Source organism: Ruditapes philippinarum, unplaced genomic scaffold (assembly GCF_026571515.1).
Source record: "Ruditapes philippinarum isolate M1 unplaced genomic scaffold, ASM2657151v2 ctg3808_1_1_1_1, whole genome shotgun sequence".
Taxonomy (NCBI): domain Eukaryota; kingdom Metazoa; phylum Mollusca; class Bivalvia; order Venerida; family Veneridae; genus Ruditapes; species Ruditapes philippinarum.
In genome coordinates, this window is record NW_026865608.1 from 102,498 (window position 1) to 117,291 (window position 14,794).

Genomic DNA, 14,794 nt, shown 5'->3' on the forward strand with positions numbered 1-14,794 from the left:
TTTAAAAAGGGACAGCTTAAAATTTTAACGACATGGCAACCAAACATGCATTTACTTAAAACTTTTTCTGATCGAGTGACCATGGTTATTCTGTGTAAATATAAATTGTTTTATGAACTATATTTTCTTATAAAATTTAATGAATTTCACTATTGTACATGTTTTTCATTAGCGATGTTATGTGGTTTAAATATTTAGAAAAATCGAAAATTGTGGAAAACACTTGAAATAATTTACAGCTGTAGCCCTCCTTCTAAATGGCTTGTTCCAAGTCATCTTAACAGAAACTGAATTGTTTGAAAATAAGATGCAATGAGATGATATTTACTGCTTTTACTTCATCCACATTATATAAAAAATTTGGGGTTCAAAATGGCACCAAAACTAAATGGCTGACAAAACAGAATGCTCTTCGAAACATTTAAATTGTTTGCTATTAAGTCACATTTTTTTAAAAAAGGTTTTTAATTACTTAAATTTAATAAGCAACAAATACATTTTTGTTTTGATAACTGCTACATCAGAATAAAAATGACACATAGTAAGATTATTTGATTGCAGAGATGTATTTAGTATAGACGGTCTTCTTGAACTCCGCCTTTTATGTTTTAAGATTTCAGATCTCTGCACTCAGTTGACAGCTTTCAGAACTTTGAAACCCAAATTCCGTTGTTATGTAGCATATTATACGAAATTTGGTATGCGTTTGACCCGCAAAGTGCGGTGTTACATGGCCGGCCTAATTTATCTTACATAAAGTAGGGAATAATCAGAAGGCAATTAAAATTCGAATTGGTTTCGTGATATCATAGTCAATGTACATATGGTAGTAATACAGTAAATCTACAATGTTCATTTGTGACTGAGGGGTTGCCTTTAATGTTACGGCATAAGAATTGCAGCCATGGCAACGTTTATTCCTGCGTGACAGTAAGAGGCGACTTAGTGGGTTGGAATAACTGCAGTCTATGCATCTGTTAGCTCCAGCTGGTGAGGTGGTTTTGACCCCTAGTGTTGATTTAAGTTTGTAATACACATGGCTAGCCAAAATCATCTCTCCTGTTTCGTCGCAATAAGACCTTAATTATGTTGGTGCGCCGTAAAACCAAACAAAAAAATACAATAACGCTTAATAGTATTCAATGTCAAAGAATCTAAATTGTCTTAGAAAACAAGCATTAATAGTTATCAAAAAGACAACTAAAGGTCAAACGAATGCAATGCAAGAATTTTTAACAGAGTTACTAACGTCCCACGCCTAAGGAAAGTTTTGTGTAACCTTCTCGCTGTTAGCTATTTATAGTTTGTAATTTCGCTGGAATCTCTCTAATACTTTTAGAGTTATTTTCTGGACAAGGAAAATACGTAGACCTCCAATGGTGACATTGACCTAGGTGGTAGGGATGTGGGTATTCTGGGTCATGACACACTGGCTTTACATGGTGAATATTTGTACAAACTTATTTATAAATCCTTTGATGAATGGAAAAGTTGTGGACCATAAATTACACAAGCCTTATAACAGACCATGTAAAGCTTTGACCTCCAAGTGTGACCTTGACCTTGGAGATATGTAGGGTTCTAGGCGTTGTGCATGACATGTCCTCTTATCTTGGTGAACATTTGTGCAAAGTTGTTTCAAAATCCTAAATGGATAAAAATGATATAAATCACACATGAACCATACTCTCCATCAGACAATGTTGATCTTAAATCACCAAGTTTGACTTTGACCTTGGAGGTTGAGATCTTGGTGTTGCACATAGCACATCTCTTGTTATGGAGAGCATTTGTGCCAAGTTATTTCAAAATCGCTTGATGTATGGTCGAGTAATTTAGGACTGTGTTACGGACAGTCAGACGGAGATAACACATTTCTATATACTATATGTACCCCATTTTTTCTCCCAATATGCAGGAGCAATAATTTAAGTCAAATATCTTAAGGAAATGAAATACAAATGAAATATTTCCTTTACCTAATTAAATCATAATCAATAACATGAATTAGAAATGTTTCCATAGGATATAGATGACCCATAACATGTTATTTTTCCTGCAAGTACTACCTTGACCTGGATGTTGAGCGAGAAACATGTGAATCATTAACCAGAGGATAGTGGACAAACACAATTTGACCTTTGACCTTTGACTTCAATATTCAACATTGACCTTGAAGTTGCAGACATAGATCTTTCGCATAGAACATTGCCTGACTGAGATGAAATCATATGCTAAACAATTTGGTTTATACAACAATTTTAGTCCGGTTGTAAACTAAAGAAAGTTTATAATTTATAGACACACTCACTAATCCGTTCCTGGAACCAACCAGTACTGAGTACCGAGCAATGACTAAGTGTCTTGCTCAAGGAAACAATGGCATGCCCCTGACGAGGTTTTAACCCACTGTTATAAGATTACAAGTGCGAAATGTTTATCACTTACTCATTCCTAACAATTTGACAGACAGGATTTGAATTACAAATCCTTCAATATGCAGACATGAGTCATGCATGCAACACATAGCTTGACAGTGGCAACGATATAAGCTAAATATTTTGACAATCCATCTAGTAATTATAACAAAGTTATTAGACGGACAGGATGTACCACCTTGACTTTGAAAGTATGGACAAACGTCTTGCACACAACACATTACCTATTTTGGCAATCAGTGTATCGCCTTTTTTTAAAAAACTTATTTACAACAGGGCACAAAATTTCCCGCTTTTTAAATAAAAAATGAAAACTCAAAGTTTAAAACCCTTCCTTAAACCCTTTACCTTTTAGCTAGATAGAACGTTTGTCTTTTTGAAACACTCGGACCCTTTTTGGTGATCAAGAGTACAAGGTTAAACAGAAATCCCATTATGAATGCGGAAGTTATAATGGACTGGATACATCATCGTCTACTAAGGGGTTGTCATGTGTACAAATTAATTTTGAAATCCCATCATACATGCAGAAGCTATGGCTCGGACACAAAAGTTATAGTTTTTGAACACCCCCACTAAATACACACACACACGCACGCACACACACACACACACAATGGTAACACAACAGGTACATCCATCCCACATTTTATGTAGGAGGCATAAAAAAAACAATATTAGGATAGTATGTCTATGATAATAAATGGGCAACAGTTTTCACAAACTGCAAATATACCGTATTAGTACTGTAGGTTATAGACATGTCAATGTCTTACCATGGATCAACAAAATCTCTAACCTTTATTGCTAGTTTATACACTTTAATTTGTAAGGTTCATTGCGAGCACAGGCATCCATTACTTCCAATATTGCCATTTTTTAAAAATTTGGCAAAGTCATTTTTTTGTGAGTCCAGGTAGTTTGCTTTTACTCAATCTTGACCACAATCGTAAACAATTTCTTTTTTATGAAATGGTTTAGGTTACACCAATGCTTGGCTTCAGAATAAATGTTATAAGAATTTAAACTGTTCACTTAGATTTTATCAAACTGGTTTAACTGTGTATCCCAATAGTACGTAATGCTCTTCAGTAAAACCTGTGCTTATAGCCATTTGCTGGTATAGACAAAAACTAAAATACAAATCACTTTAAGTTTAAAATTTATTTCCCATTTCAGTACAGTGGAACATTTTATATAGACTTATCACATGTCAGCAAATACTACTCTTTTACATCTAGAATTGTTACATTGGTCTCTGTGAGCAGGTTTCACTGTATTCAGAGTAGTAAAGTTTAGATACTTGTCTTTATATTAGATATTAAATATTATACAAATTTTATTGCACATGCCCATGTAGACATATTATTGCAGCTCACAGCTGCAGGTACTCAAACATGTTAAATTCATATAACTAACCTTTAAAATTTGAGCCGCGTCACGACAAAACCAACATAATGGGTTTGCGACCAGCATGGATCCAGACAAGCCTGCGCATCTGCACAGTCTGATCAGGATCCATGCTGTTCGCTTACCAATCCTATTACAAATACAGAAATTGATAGCGGACAGCATGGATCCTGATCAGACTGCATGGATGCGCAGGCTGGTCTGGATCCATGCTGGTCGCAAACACATAACGTTGGTTTTGTCGTGACGCGGCTCATTTGAATTTTAATATGGTAAGATGGTTTTTTCACTACATCATTGTATATAGTCTATTTTAATGTCCTATTATATATTTTAATGATCTCATACATAATCATGTTCTGTGATAACTTAAATTGCCATATATACAATACAATATGTGCTACCATCATTATCATATGAAGTAAATTGATATTCTTTTTCAGTATTGTGCCATCAATGTCTAGGACCACAATGGGAATCATTTTTCCCTGTTTTATGTTATCCTTAGTATTGATGAACATAACATGGTTGATAAAACTTGTGTATGGATGTCTGTATTCATCATGTTTTGTTTTAAACCATGTTTGTACACCTGTGATATACTGAATTAAATCCCTGCCTAAAGTAATAATACTCAATAACAATCATAGCAGGAAAAAAAAATCTAAAAATTTAAAGTTTGATAAAAAAAATGTATATATATTGTTAAGTATATTTTTTTTAATTAAAGGAAGGTAACATAACAATAAAGTAATACATACACAGTAATTTCCCTTTGATTGTATATATAGTAAGGATTGTTAACTTGACTTTGATGAGATGAAGCTTAAACCAGCATGTGCAAATTGCCCGAGTACAATTAACTTTTCTACCAAATAATTTTAACTTTCTCCTATCAATTGAAGAGATACAGAGTGCACACAAAATTTGATATTTATACATAATTATTATATAATTACTAACGCCAAAATATTTTCCGGCATATAATAAAAGACAAATAGAAAAACCTTCAGGGGGCATAATTCTGCAAAAGTACTCGAAAGAATTATTTGTGTTTGATAATAGTAAATAGGTATTTTAAGTTTGAAGCAAAATTATGAAATGTTCGGTTGTTTTTTTTTAGAAAACTATGACAATATTCTAAGTAAAAATGAGGAATAATTAATTCATAAGACAGTGTGACCGACTTTTACAAATCTTTCATGAGAATATATGAAAAATGCGAGGGACACAAATAATTAAATGAATTATAATTGGAACAAATGTTTTTGCAGAAATTTTAATATATTCTACTTAAACATACTTTTCTGAAAACATTACTCACCATGCTCACAGTAGAGATGTAGACCATAATTCTTGGAAATAAAAGCCTACATTTAGTTATTTAAATGCATTATTTACAAAAAATTACTTTAAATTAGAAAAAAAGACTCTTATCAAATCAGATTCCTAATTCTAATACAAACAATTTAAATAATCTTCAACTCACTTTACAATTTTCATTGTTTTAGGTTAACTCATGTCTTTATACAGAACTTAAATTTCTTTCAAGACAAAGTACAAAAGCTACGTGCCAAACCATAAGTTTTGAATAAGTAAATACCATTCAAACATTTTAAATTTGAAAGAAAACAGGATGTTGACTTCTTCTGTCAATAAACACTAATTATCACAGTTGGCATACAGTCTTCAGGTGAAAATCTTCACTTCCTCCAATACTGAAAATATACATGAAACAAACAATATTAAAATCCAATGTTTTTAACCTGCTTGAAAAATACACGATTAACCTCAGCCCAGTCAGTACCGGGCCAGGTCAGCCTGTACAACCGTGCAATCTCATTATCTAATCATGCTTAATAGCATTAATGGTTTAATTTTTGTACTTGGATATTGAAATCCATTAGTTTCAAACCTGACTGCTTCAACTTCAAAAGAGGGCAAACCAATTACACGAATTCAACAGGCTAAGGAATAATTCATAGAAAAATCATGTACAATAAATAATAATTCAAGCATATATTTTTTTCTTCATGTTGTGGGATTTTTTTAAACCTACTTATATATAACAACATAACAATTATATTAAAACTTAACTTTGGCAGGAAAAGCCCTACTTTAATTGATTGTGGGTTTCCAAAGTAATGCAATTGTTTTTTGTACACATGAGATCAATCTGTGAAGCTTTTTATTTATACAGCTAATACATTTTTAGTTATGCCCCACATAAAAACAAGGTTTGTACAAATTGCAAAGGGCAATAACTCAAAATAAAATTTTTATCTTTGAGTTATAGCATTCATGCAGTGTTCTTATTCTTCATAAGATCTATCTATTAATAAGTTTGAAATTGACATCTTCATAATTATTTTTCAAATTATGCCCAAGAAAGAAATTAAGAATGAAAAATCTCAAAGGGCAATAACTTAAAAGTTAAAAGAGAGTTGTGAATCTTGGACACTGCACTTCAGTTCAATAAGATGCAAACCCATACTGGTTGGGGACCACCAAAACCGGACAACCACCAAACCCGGACGGCCCCGAAAATGCTTAATTTAGTATTTTCTTTGTTCAGTGGTTGTCAGTCACTTTTTTATCAACAATAAATGCATGTTTCTTTTAAAATTAAGTAAATAAATTTATTTCAACCTCCATAAATGGTAATATTTTAATGTCTATTTCAAGAATGTTGACGTTGAAATTCGGGGGTCAAGAAAGCAATGCCTGACCTCATATACCAGCTATAATCATTTGCAGAGTGAATAATAGAATATCCAAAACTTCAGCATTTGTTGCTGACATATTGTATATCATGTTACAAATCAAAAATCAAAACACCCAAGCTTTTATCTGAATTAAATCACATCATGTACATATCTGTCCGGACACATGGTACTGTAGTGTAAACAATGTAGGTAATTTTATACTCTCCTTGTAGAGCCTCAGATATAAGTGTCAATACCATCAGAAATAAACAAACTTGTTTATTAGTTAGGAGAAGAACCTAGCTGAACTGTGTCAAATTTTTTGGTCTCCAGGTTAAAAATTATGAAATCTGTACTGAAAAATGTTCCAAAAGTGTCCGGTTGATGGTCTCCGACCAGTATATAGTTTAAAGTGTCTAATTGAAATAGTTTGAAGTATGCTTCAGTCAAATTGTGACAGACAGATGCCGGATGGACTTGTGGTTAAAATGGAATATAAGGCTGTATATTTTGTTTATTTTCCTAAGTCTAATAGAGGGGCCATGGCTCCTTATTCTATTGTAACTAAATAACATTCAATTGTATACTTTTGTATTGTTTACAGTTAGATGGCCCAATATTACTTTAAATAAACCAAATAAGTCAATAAATAAGTCAAATGGCTGGACAGACAATTCAAAATTTATATCCGTCTGTATTCAAGTTGAGACAAAATGTGAATAACTAAAAACTGCATAACTATAATCCAAATAATCCATGTTATAACATCATAAGTACTTATTTCAGCCCATGCTTTATTTCTAAAGCCCACAGAAATTTATATAATTTTAACAGTATGTGTCTGTCTATCTGAAATTTCCAAATTATAATGTCACATATATATATATACGAGGGCTGTCCGGAAAGTTTGTAGACAAGGCTATAAAATTATCATAAGCAGTCATATTAATATGATGATTAAATATTTTGCTTAAGTATTTATTCTGCTACAAATTTCTAAATTAAAAAACTTGATAAAAGTTGTATTCGCAAATTGCCAATCACCATGGCAACATGATCAACAAATCACGGAGCACTTTGATTTCATGACAATAGTTACTCGAATAAAAAGTTGCTGAAAGTTGTAATTTTAACGCAAACTCTTGTTTTAATGTTCTGACATCAAAGGTTATTACTGCTTGATATTTAGTGAAAATTACGACGTCATACACAAAGAAATAACTTGTTAACGACGATTATAGGCAATGAAGTTGCCTTGGTTTTGTGTCGCAAAAATGACGTCAAATTCAAGAACGGAGCAACGAAATGTTATTTAACTTCAAAGCAAGGCTTATAATGATTATAATCTTTACTTGAAAAACAAAATCAACCATAAATTGTTAAGGGCAACTTGTGTTTGATTGTCAAACACGATTAAGAAGCGGTGATGACAGTATTTTGTATAAGAAACGTATCAGATTACCAAAAGTAGCATGGCCGAAATGTCGTAGATAATGATTGCGTTACAACAATCCTTGAAAAAGACAGACTTTTCACACACTGTATGGGAACCCGTGACACCTTTGTTGTTGTTTTTTTAAATGTAGAATATGAAATTAAGAAAGTAATAGCAAGGGAACATAACATGTATAAAGTATACGCCAGACAGGTTCCATGGCTGTTTAAATCAGAAGAATTTGAATAGTGGATAAACATGACATTAAATTGACGCCGTTGACGTTGTCAAAGTGCTCCATGACGATGTATATATGTTGTATGTAAATGCTGTAAAAATACAAACGTAAGTCACAATTCAGTAATTTTTCATAAATGTGTTTACTAGATATGTACATTTTTGCTGACAAAATTTGTACAACGTATGTATTGTTATACAATAAAAAATGAAGAAGTATATGAACTTTCCGGACATCCCTCGTATATGTTTATGCATGTATGTTTACACATATCATTTACTTATAAGTAAAAAAAACAACAACAAAAAACAATAGTTTTATTTAAGATCATCATAGTTTTAAATGATTTATTACATTTGTTAAGCAATCAAACTGCCAAATGATTTGTTGATAAAAACCTACACATATGGTTATGTCAATAACAGATACACGTCAATTAGTATTATGTCACTTTTTTTGCACAGAGCTGAAAAACTGCAATAAACATAAGCTTTTCTATGTATAGTTGCTAATTGATAAAGTATGTGAGTGTTCAACGAAAACGATGCTGGGGCATAAAAGGTGTTATGATGTTCATACTTAAAGGTCCATTATGCAACAGAAATGCTTTTATTTTATTTTCACAAAAAGCTTTCTAGTTTTTAGTGTCCTATTATAGCTTCCAGTAAGGTGCTTTGGGCAATATTTATGAACCATCTTTTGCTTCTGTCGCTTTTTGGCAACAAGTGGAAATATGTTGACATTTTGTTTGGAAACAAGAATACTACTTTGTTTACATTTTGCCATGTTTATGACAAATAATTTCATATTAGAGCTACTTTTTTTCATAAGATAAGTATCTAATATGCTCTTAATCCATTATTAAACTGTTATAAACCTGATTTTTTGTGTATAATATGCCGTCAACTTACAGGGACTTAAAAAACTTTTTTAAGAACACAGCAGTATATTTATTTCAAAAAATTAAGTGAAGCTGTTATTGCATACTTTTAAATTGTAAACGAAGCTTCTTACATATTGACTGATGATGACAATACACAACATCTAAATGTCTGAAATCCTAACTCAACGAACTATCACATAAATGCCTACAACATAACCATCACATACATCTCTTAAATGTTTACATTAAATCATTGACACATAAAACCATAGAAATAAAATACATCAATGTAAGCTTAACATTGCTGCAGAAATAAGGAAAACAAAAAATTTAAGACCCCCAATTATTTATATAAAAATTTATAGAATATCAAGCCTACTCTGTTTTTATGAATATTTTTACCTCTTTTCTATCCTTTTACTATCTTAGGATGGGCTGTTTTTGCATATTACATGTTTTACATAATTTTTATTATTTGAAATGTTAGTGCCATTACCAAGCATATATCACTTTTATATGCCTACATGAATTTTTGCTATCTAGAACACTTTCTAAATCTTAAATTAAAAATCAATGAGTGTGGTTGCAGGCAGAAATAGACAAGATCTGAAAGTAACGTATACCTGCGCCATCTTGTGGATTTGTTCCACAAGAGCAGCCATCATAGCAGACACACTTTCATCTATTAAATTCTGTAAGTAAGCAACAGCCTCCTCATCTGTCAAGTGTAACACAAACTTGTCTTGTACCTGAAATATAAAAACATGTTGTCTTCTTTATTCATTATCATATATTCTACAGTCCAACCTGTGAAGATCAACATCCTTTTGGGACACAAAAAATGGTAATTGCTGACAGGTGTAAGTCTATAGTAATGTTAAATTTATGATGATTTCCAACTTTCAGAGAAACTGATTTTGTTCTTGTAAAGTGAGTATTTTTCTACAGAGGGCTATTTTGCAGAGGTTTTACTGTAAATAAAATTTACAAATAAAGAATATTTATAAATTTATAGTGCAAAAATGTCTAGATTTACCATACTTTTAATTTTTTTACAAGGGAGGTAACACACTGAAATGATTTGGACAAATTCCTCAGGGGAGACAATAAAAAAGAAAGAAATATGACATTACCTTTTATAATATTTATGAGAGCAATAACAGATAAAGTTGTCCCTTTTCAATGTATTAAGATGTATTAGTGTGCAATAAGGCAATATTTTACCCTTTTTACTGTTTAACCATGTATGTGCTTGCAATAAGGAACTTATTTACTTTTTTCACTGTTTTATCATGTACTTCTGTGTAATAAGGTAATCTTTTACTTTTATAATTTATTTATAAAGTATATGTGTCCAACAAGGAAACTGTTTACTTTATTTACTTTTTTAACATGTACTTGTGTACAAAACGGAAATATCTTACCTTTTTGACTGTTTTATCATGTACTTGTGTGCAATACGGAAATATTTTACCATTTTGACTGTTTTATCATGTACTTGTGTGCAATAGTGAAATATTTTACCTTTTTGACTGTTTTATCATGTACTTGTGTGCAATAGTGAAATATTTTACCTTTTTGACTGTTTTATCATGCACTTGTGTGCAATAGTGAAATATTTTACCTTTTTGACTGTTTTATCATGCACTTGTGTGCAATATGGAAATATTTTACCTTTTTGACTGTTTTATCATGTACTTGTGTGCAATACGGAAATATTTTACCTTTTTGACTGTTTTATCATGTACTTGTGTGCAATACGGAAATATTTTACCTTTTTGACTGTTTTATCATGTACTTGTGTGCAATACGGAAATATTATACCTTTTTGACTGTTTTATCATGTACTTGTGTGCAAAACGGAAATATTTTACCTTTTTGACTGTTTTATCATGCACTTGTGTGCAATACGGAAATATTTTAACTTTTTGACTGTTTTATCATGCACTTGTGTGCAATAGTGAAATATTTTACCTTTTGACTGTTTTATCATGCACTTGTGTGCAATAGTGAAATATTTTACCTTTTTGACTGTTTTATCATGTACTTGTGTGCAATAAGGAAATATTTTACCTTTTTGACTGTTTTATCATGTACTTGTGTGCAATACGGAAATATTTTACTTTGTTTCCAGAATTTTATCATGCACTTGTGTGCAATAGTGAAATATTTTACCTTTTTGACTGTTTTATCATGTACTTGTGTGCAATAAGGAAATATTTTACCTTTTTGACTGTTTTATCATGTACTTGTGTGCAATACGGAAATATTTTACCTTTTTGACTGTTTTATCAGGTTCTAGAGCAATGTCTGGTATATTAGCATCCACCATCAGTGAAAATAAGTTTAATATCAGGTTGGCAGACCTAAAATATAAATGAGGACTTCTTAAACTAAAATCAGAAATAAATTTGTGGCATGTTTTCTTAATCCATGCAAGGCAATTATATGATAGACAAGTTAAACAATATCTCAATCAAAATATCATTTTACAATGAAAATTTTGATATATAGACTTTAACACAAGTAAAGTAAGCAAAATAAACAATTATTATGTATCAAACAACTTATTGTAATAAGTTGGCTAAATTAGTACAACATTCAATAATATATTTTTTTCTATAACTCAACATAACAAATATATGAGCCGCGTCACAACAAAACCAACATAGTGCGTTTGCGACCAGCAAGGACCGAGACCAGCCTGAGCATCCGTGCAGGATCCATACTGTTCGCTATCAGTTTTTCTACTTGTTATAGAGTTGGTAAGCGAACAGCATGGATCTTGATCAGACTGCGCAGATGTGCAAAGGCATGGTGTTGGATACATGCTTGTCGCAAACCCATTATAGTTGGTTTTGTCATGACGCGGCTCAAATTACCTTCTCAGGGCAAGGAAAGCTGTATAACAGTGCTGTTTGAAGTCTTTAAAATGATCAGATGTACTGCCACCCATTGCTTCAACCATCTCCTTGCTTAACTTCATTGGTGGAGGAAGAGGCTTTGGGTCTCGTCCCAGTATATATCCAAAGTCTATATGAAATAATTTTCCTGTAATGAAAATGAATACATTGAGATATACTGGACAAGAAAAACTGCTTTCTCACTGTAGTTTATTAGGGGTTGAGTTTTAAGTCACCATTACATTTAAGGCCAAATGAGTACTTTTCAGCTTAACTGGTGGAGGAAGACTTTAAATGCACCCCAGTGCACTATTTCAGTTATAAAAAGACACCAGAGTTGAACCTCTGACCCTTAAAGTTAACGGCATAGCTACCTGACATGAAAGAACCCTAACTCCTGGATAGGAATTGAATCCACAAAGGTAAGGAACAAGTGAATCATTCATCAAAATGCTTATTACTTTTGGTTGAATCCTATTTTTTTTTCAACAGTTGTTTTTTTTTATTTATTTCTTACATTACATTACAATAATAATTACATATCACACTAAATATTTTATGTTCAATAATATCTTAGAACAAAAGAGGACAATACCAAGTGTTCTTTCTGACCCAACATTGGTAAGCCAACAGTAAAGGGCTAGAGGGCACATTTGTGTCCGAAGCTCAATTTTTGTATTTAGATACTGTTCTAAATAAAACTTAAAGGCGGCATATCCCCCAACACCTGCTAAGAAGAGTATTTGAATATGTCAGGAAATGTTTTCTACTGTTTTGTTTTTCTCATTTGTTTCATTTAAGTGTATCAAATAACAATTTCGGCTAAATTTCGCCTCAGACATGTCAAAAGAATGTTAAAACTTTCTGATTTTGCAAATTTTTGTTTTTCAAGTTTACTCTAGAGTCACACTCTTAAAACACAATACAAAGTGTCATTTCAGGTGGGGTGAACAGAAAGCAAATATGAGCCGCGTCATGACAAAACCAACCTAATGGGTTTGCGACCAGCATGGATCAGGACCAGCCTGCGCATCTGCGCAGTCTGATCAGGATCCATGCTGTTCGCTTACAAACCCTATTACAAATAGAGAAACTAATAGTGAACAGCATGGATCCTGATCAGACACGTGGATGTGCAGGCTGGTCTGGATCCATGCTGGTCGCAAACCCATTATGTTTGTTTTGTCGTGACGCGGCTCATATTCTGGTAGGTGATTTATAAATCTATGCAGGATAACTTACCTGAGTTAGTAAGTAGAAGGTTGTCTAAATGTCTGTCGCCAACACCAAGTAGGTATGTCACCACACAATAACCAGCTGATTTACATGAAATATAAACATGTTTAATTTCACAGTTTTATTCTTTTTTGTTAATCATATTTAATTGAGATAATTTTACAGAAACTAAGACTAGATTTTTCATCTTTTTTAAACTTCTATTAAAAACTATAAATAATAAACAAGAAGGCCATGATGGCCCTGAGGTCGCTCACCTGTATATAGGCCCCCCACCCCCGGGCCAATTTTTACCCAAGGGCTTTTATTTGTTTATTTGAACAAACTTGGTAGACACCCATAAGAAGATGTTTCATGCTAAACATCTAATTTCTAGCTCATTGGGTTTTTTAAAAGAAGATTTTTTCAAGTTTTTACTATACACATATAGTTAAAAACAATGACACCCCTGGGGCAGGGCCAGTTTTGACCCCCGGGATTTTATTTGAACAAACTTTGTAGATATTTACTTAAAGATGTTTCATGCTTAATATCTAAACTCTAGCTATTTGGGTTTTTTCAAAGAAGATTTTTTAAGTTTTTGCTATACACATATAAGGAAAATCAATGACCCCCCCCACCCGGGCCGGGCCAGTTTTGACCCCAGGGCTTTTATTTGAACATACATGTACTTGATAGACACCCATTAGAACATGTTTCATGCTAAATATCTTAGCTCTAGCTCTTTGAGTTCTTTAAAAGAAGATTTTTTAAGTTTTTACTATATGCATATAGGGAAAATCAATGACCCCCTGGGGCGGGGCCAATTTTGACCCCAGGGCTTTTATTTGAACAAACTTGGTAGACACTTATTAGAAGATGTTTCATGCTAAATATCTTAGCTCTAGCTCTTTGGGTTCTTTAAAAGAAGATTTTGTAAGTTTTTACTATATGCATATAGGGAAAATCTATGACCCCCTGGGACGGGGTCAATTTTGACCCAAGGGCTTTTATTTGAACAAACTTGGTAGACATTCACTAGAAGATGTTTCATGTCAAATATCTAAGCTCTAGCTCTATGGGTTCTTTAAAAGAAGATTTTTTAAGTTTTTACTATATGCATATAGGGAAAATCAATGACCCCCCGGGGTGGGGCCAATTTTGACCACAGGGCTTTAATTTGAACAAACTTGGTAAACACTCACTAGAAGATGTTTCATGCTTAATATCTTAGCTCTAGCTCTTTGGGTTCTTTAAAAGAAGATTTTTTAAGTTTTTACTATATGCATATAGGGAAAATCGATGACCCCCTGGGGCGGGGTCAATTTTGACCCAAGGGCTATTATTTGAACAAACTTGGTAGACATTCACTAGAAGATGTTTCATGCCAAATATCTAAGCTCTAGCTCTTATGGTTCTTTAAAAGAAGATTTTTTTAAGTTTTTACTATATGCATATAGGGAAAATCAATGACCCCCCGGGGTGGGGCCAATTTTGACCACAGGGCTTTATTTTGAACAAACTTGGTAGACACTCACTAGAAGATGTTTCATGCTTAATATCTTAG

General features: G+C 32.6%; 1 protein-coding gene across 1 annotated transcript in view; it reads right to left on the reverse strand.

Annotated features, from left to right (window-relative positions):
- Window positions 1-3,589: 3,589 nt before the first annotated feature.
- The window catches only part of LOC132729727 (phosphatidylinositol 3-kinase catalytic subunit type 3-like), a 56,309-nt gene continuing 45,104 nt past the window's right edge, over window positions 3,590-14,794 (reverse strand). The window contains exons 18-22 of the mRNA XM_060715552.1: window positions 13,255-13,329; window positions 11,992-12,160; window positions 11,385-11,475; window positions 9,733-9,858; window positions 3,590-5,566 (exon numbers count right to left, since the gene is read on the reverse strand). Of these exons, the coding sequence (XP_060571535.1) occupies window positions 5,552-5,566; window positions 9,733-9,858; window positions 11,385-11,475; window positions 11,992-12,160; window positions 13,255-13,329 (476 nt within the window). The 3' untranslated portion in view covers window positions 3,590-5,551. The remainder of the gene's footprint in view (window positions 5,567-9,732; window positions 9,859-11,384; window positions 11,476-11,991; window positions 12,161-13,254; window positions 13,330-14,794) is intronic.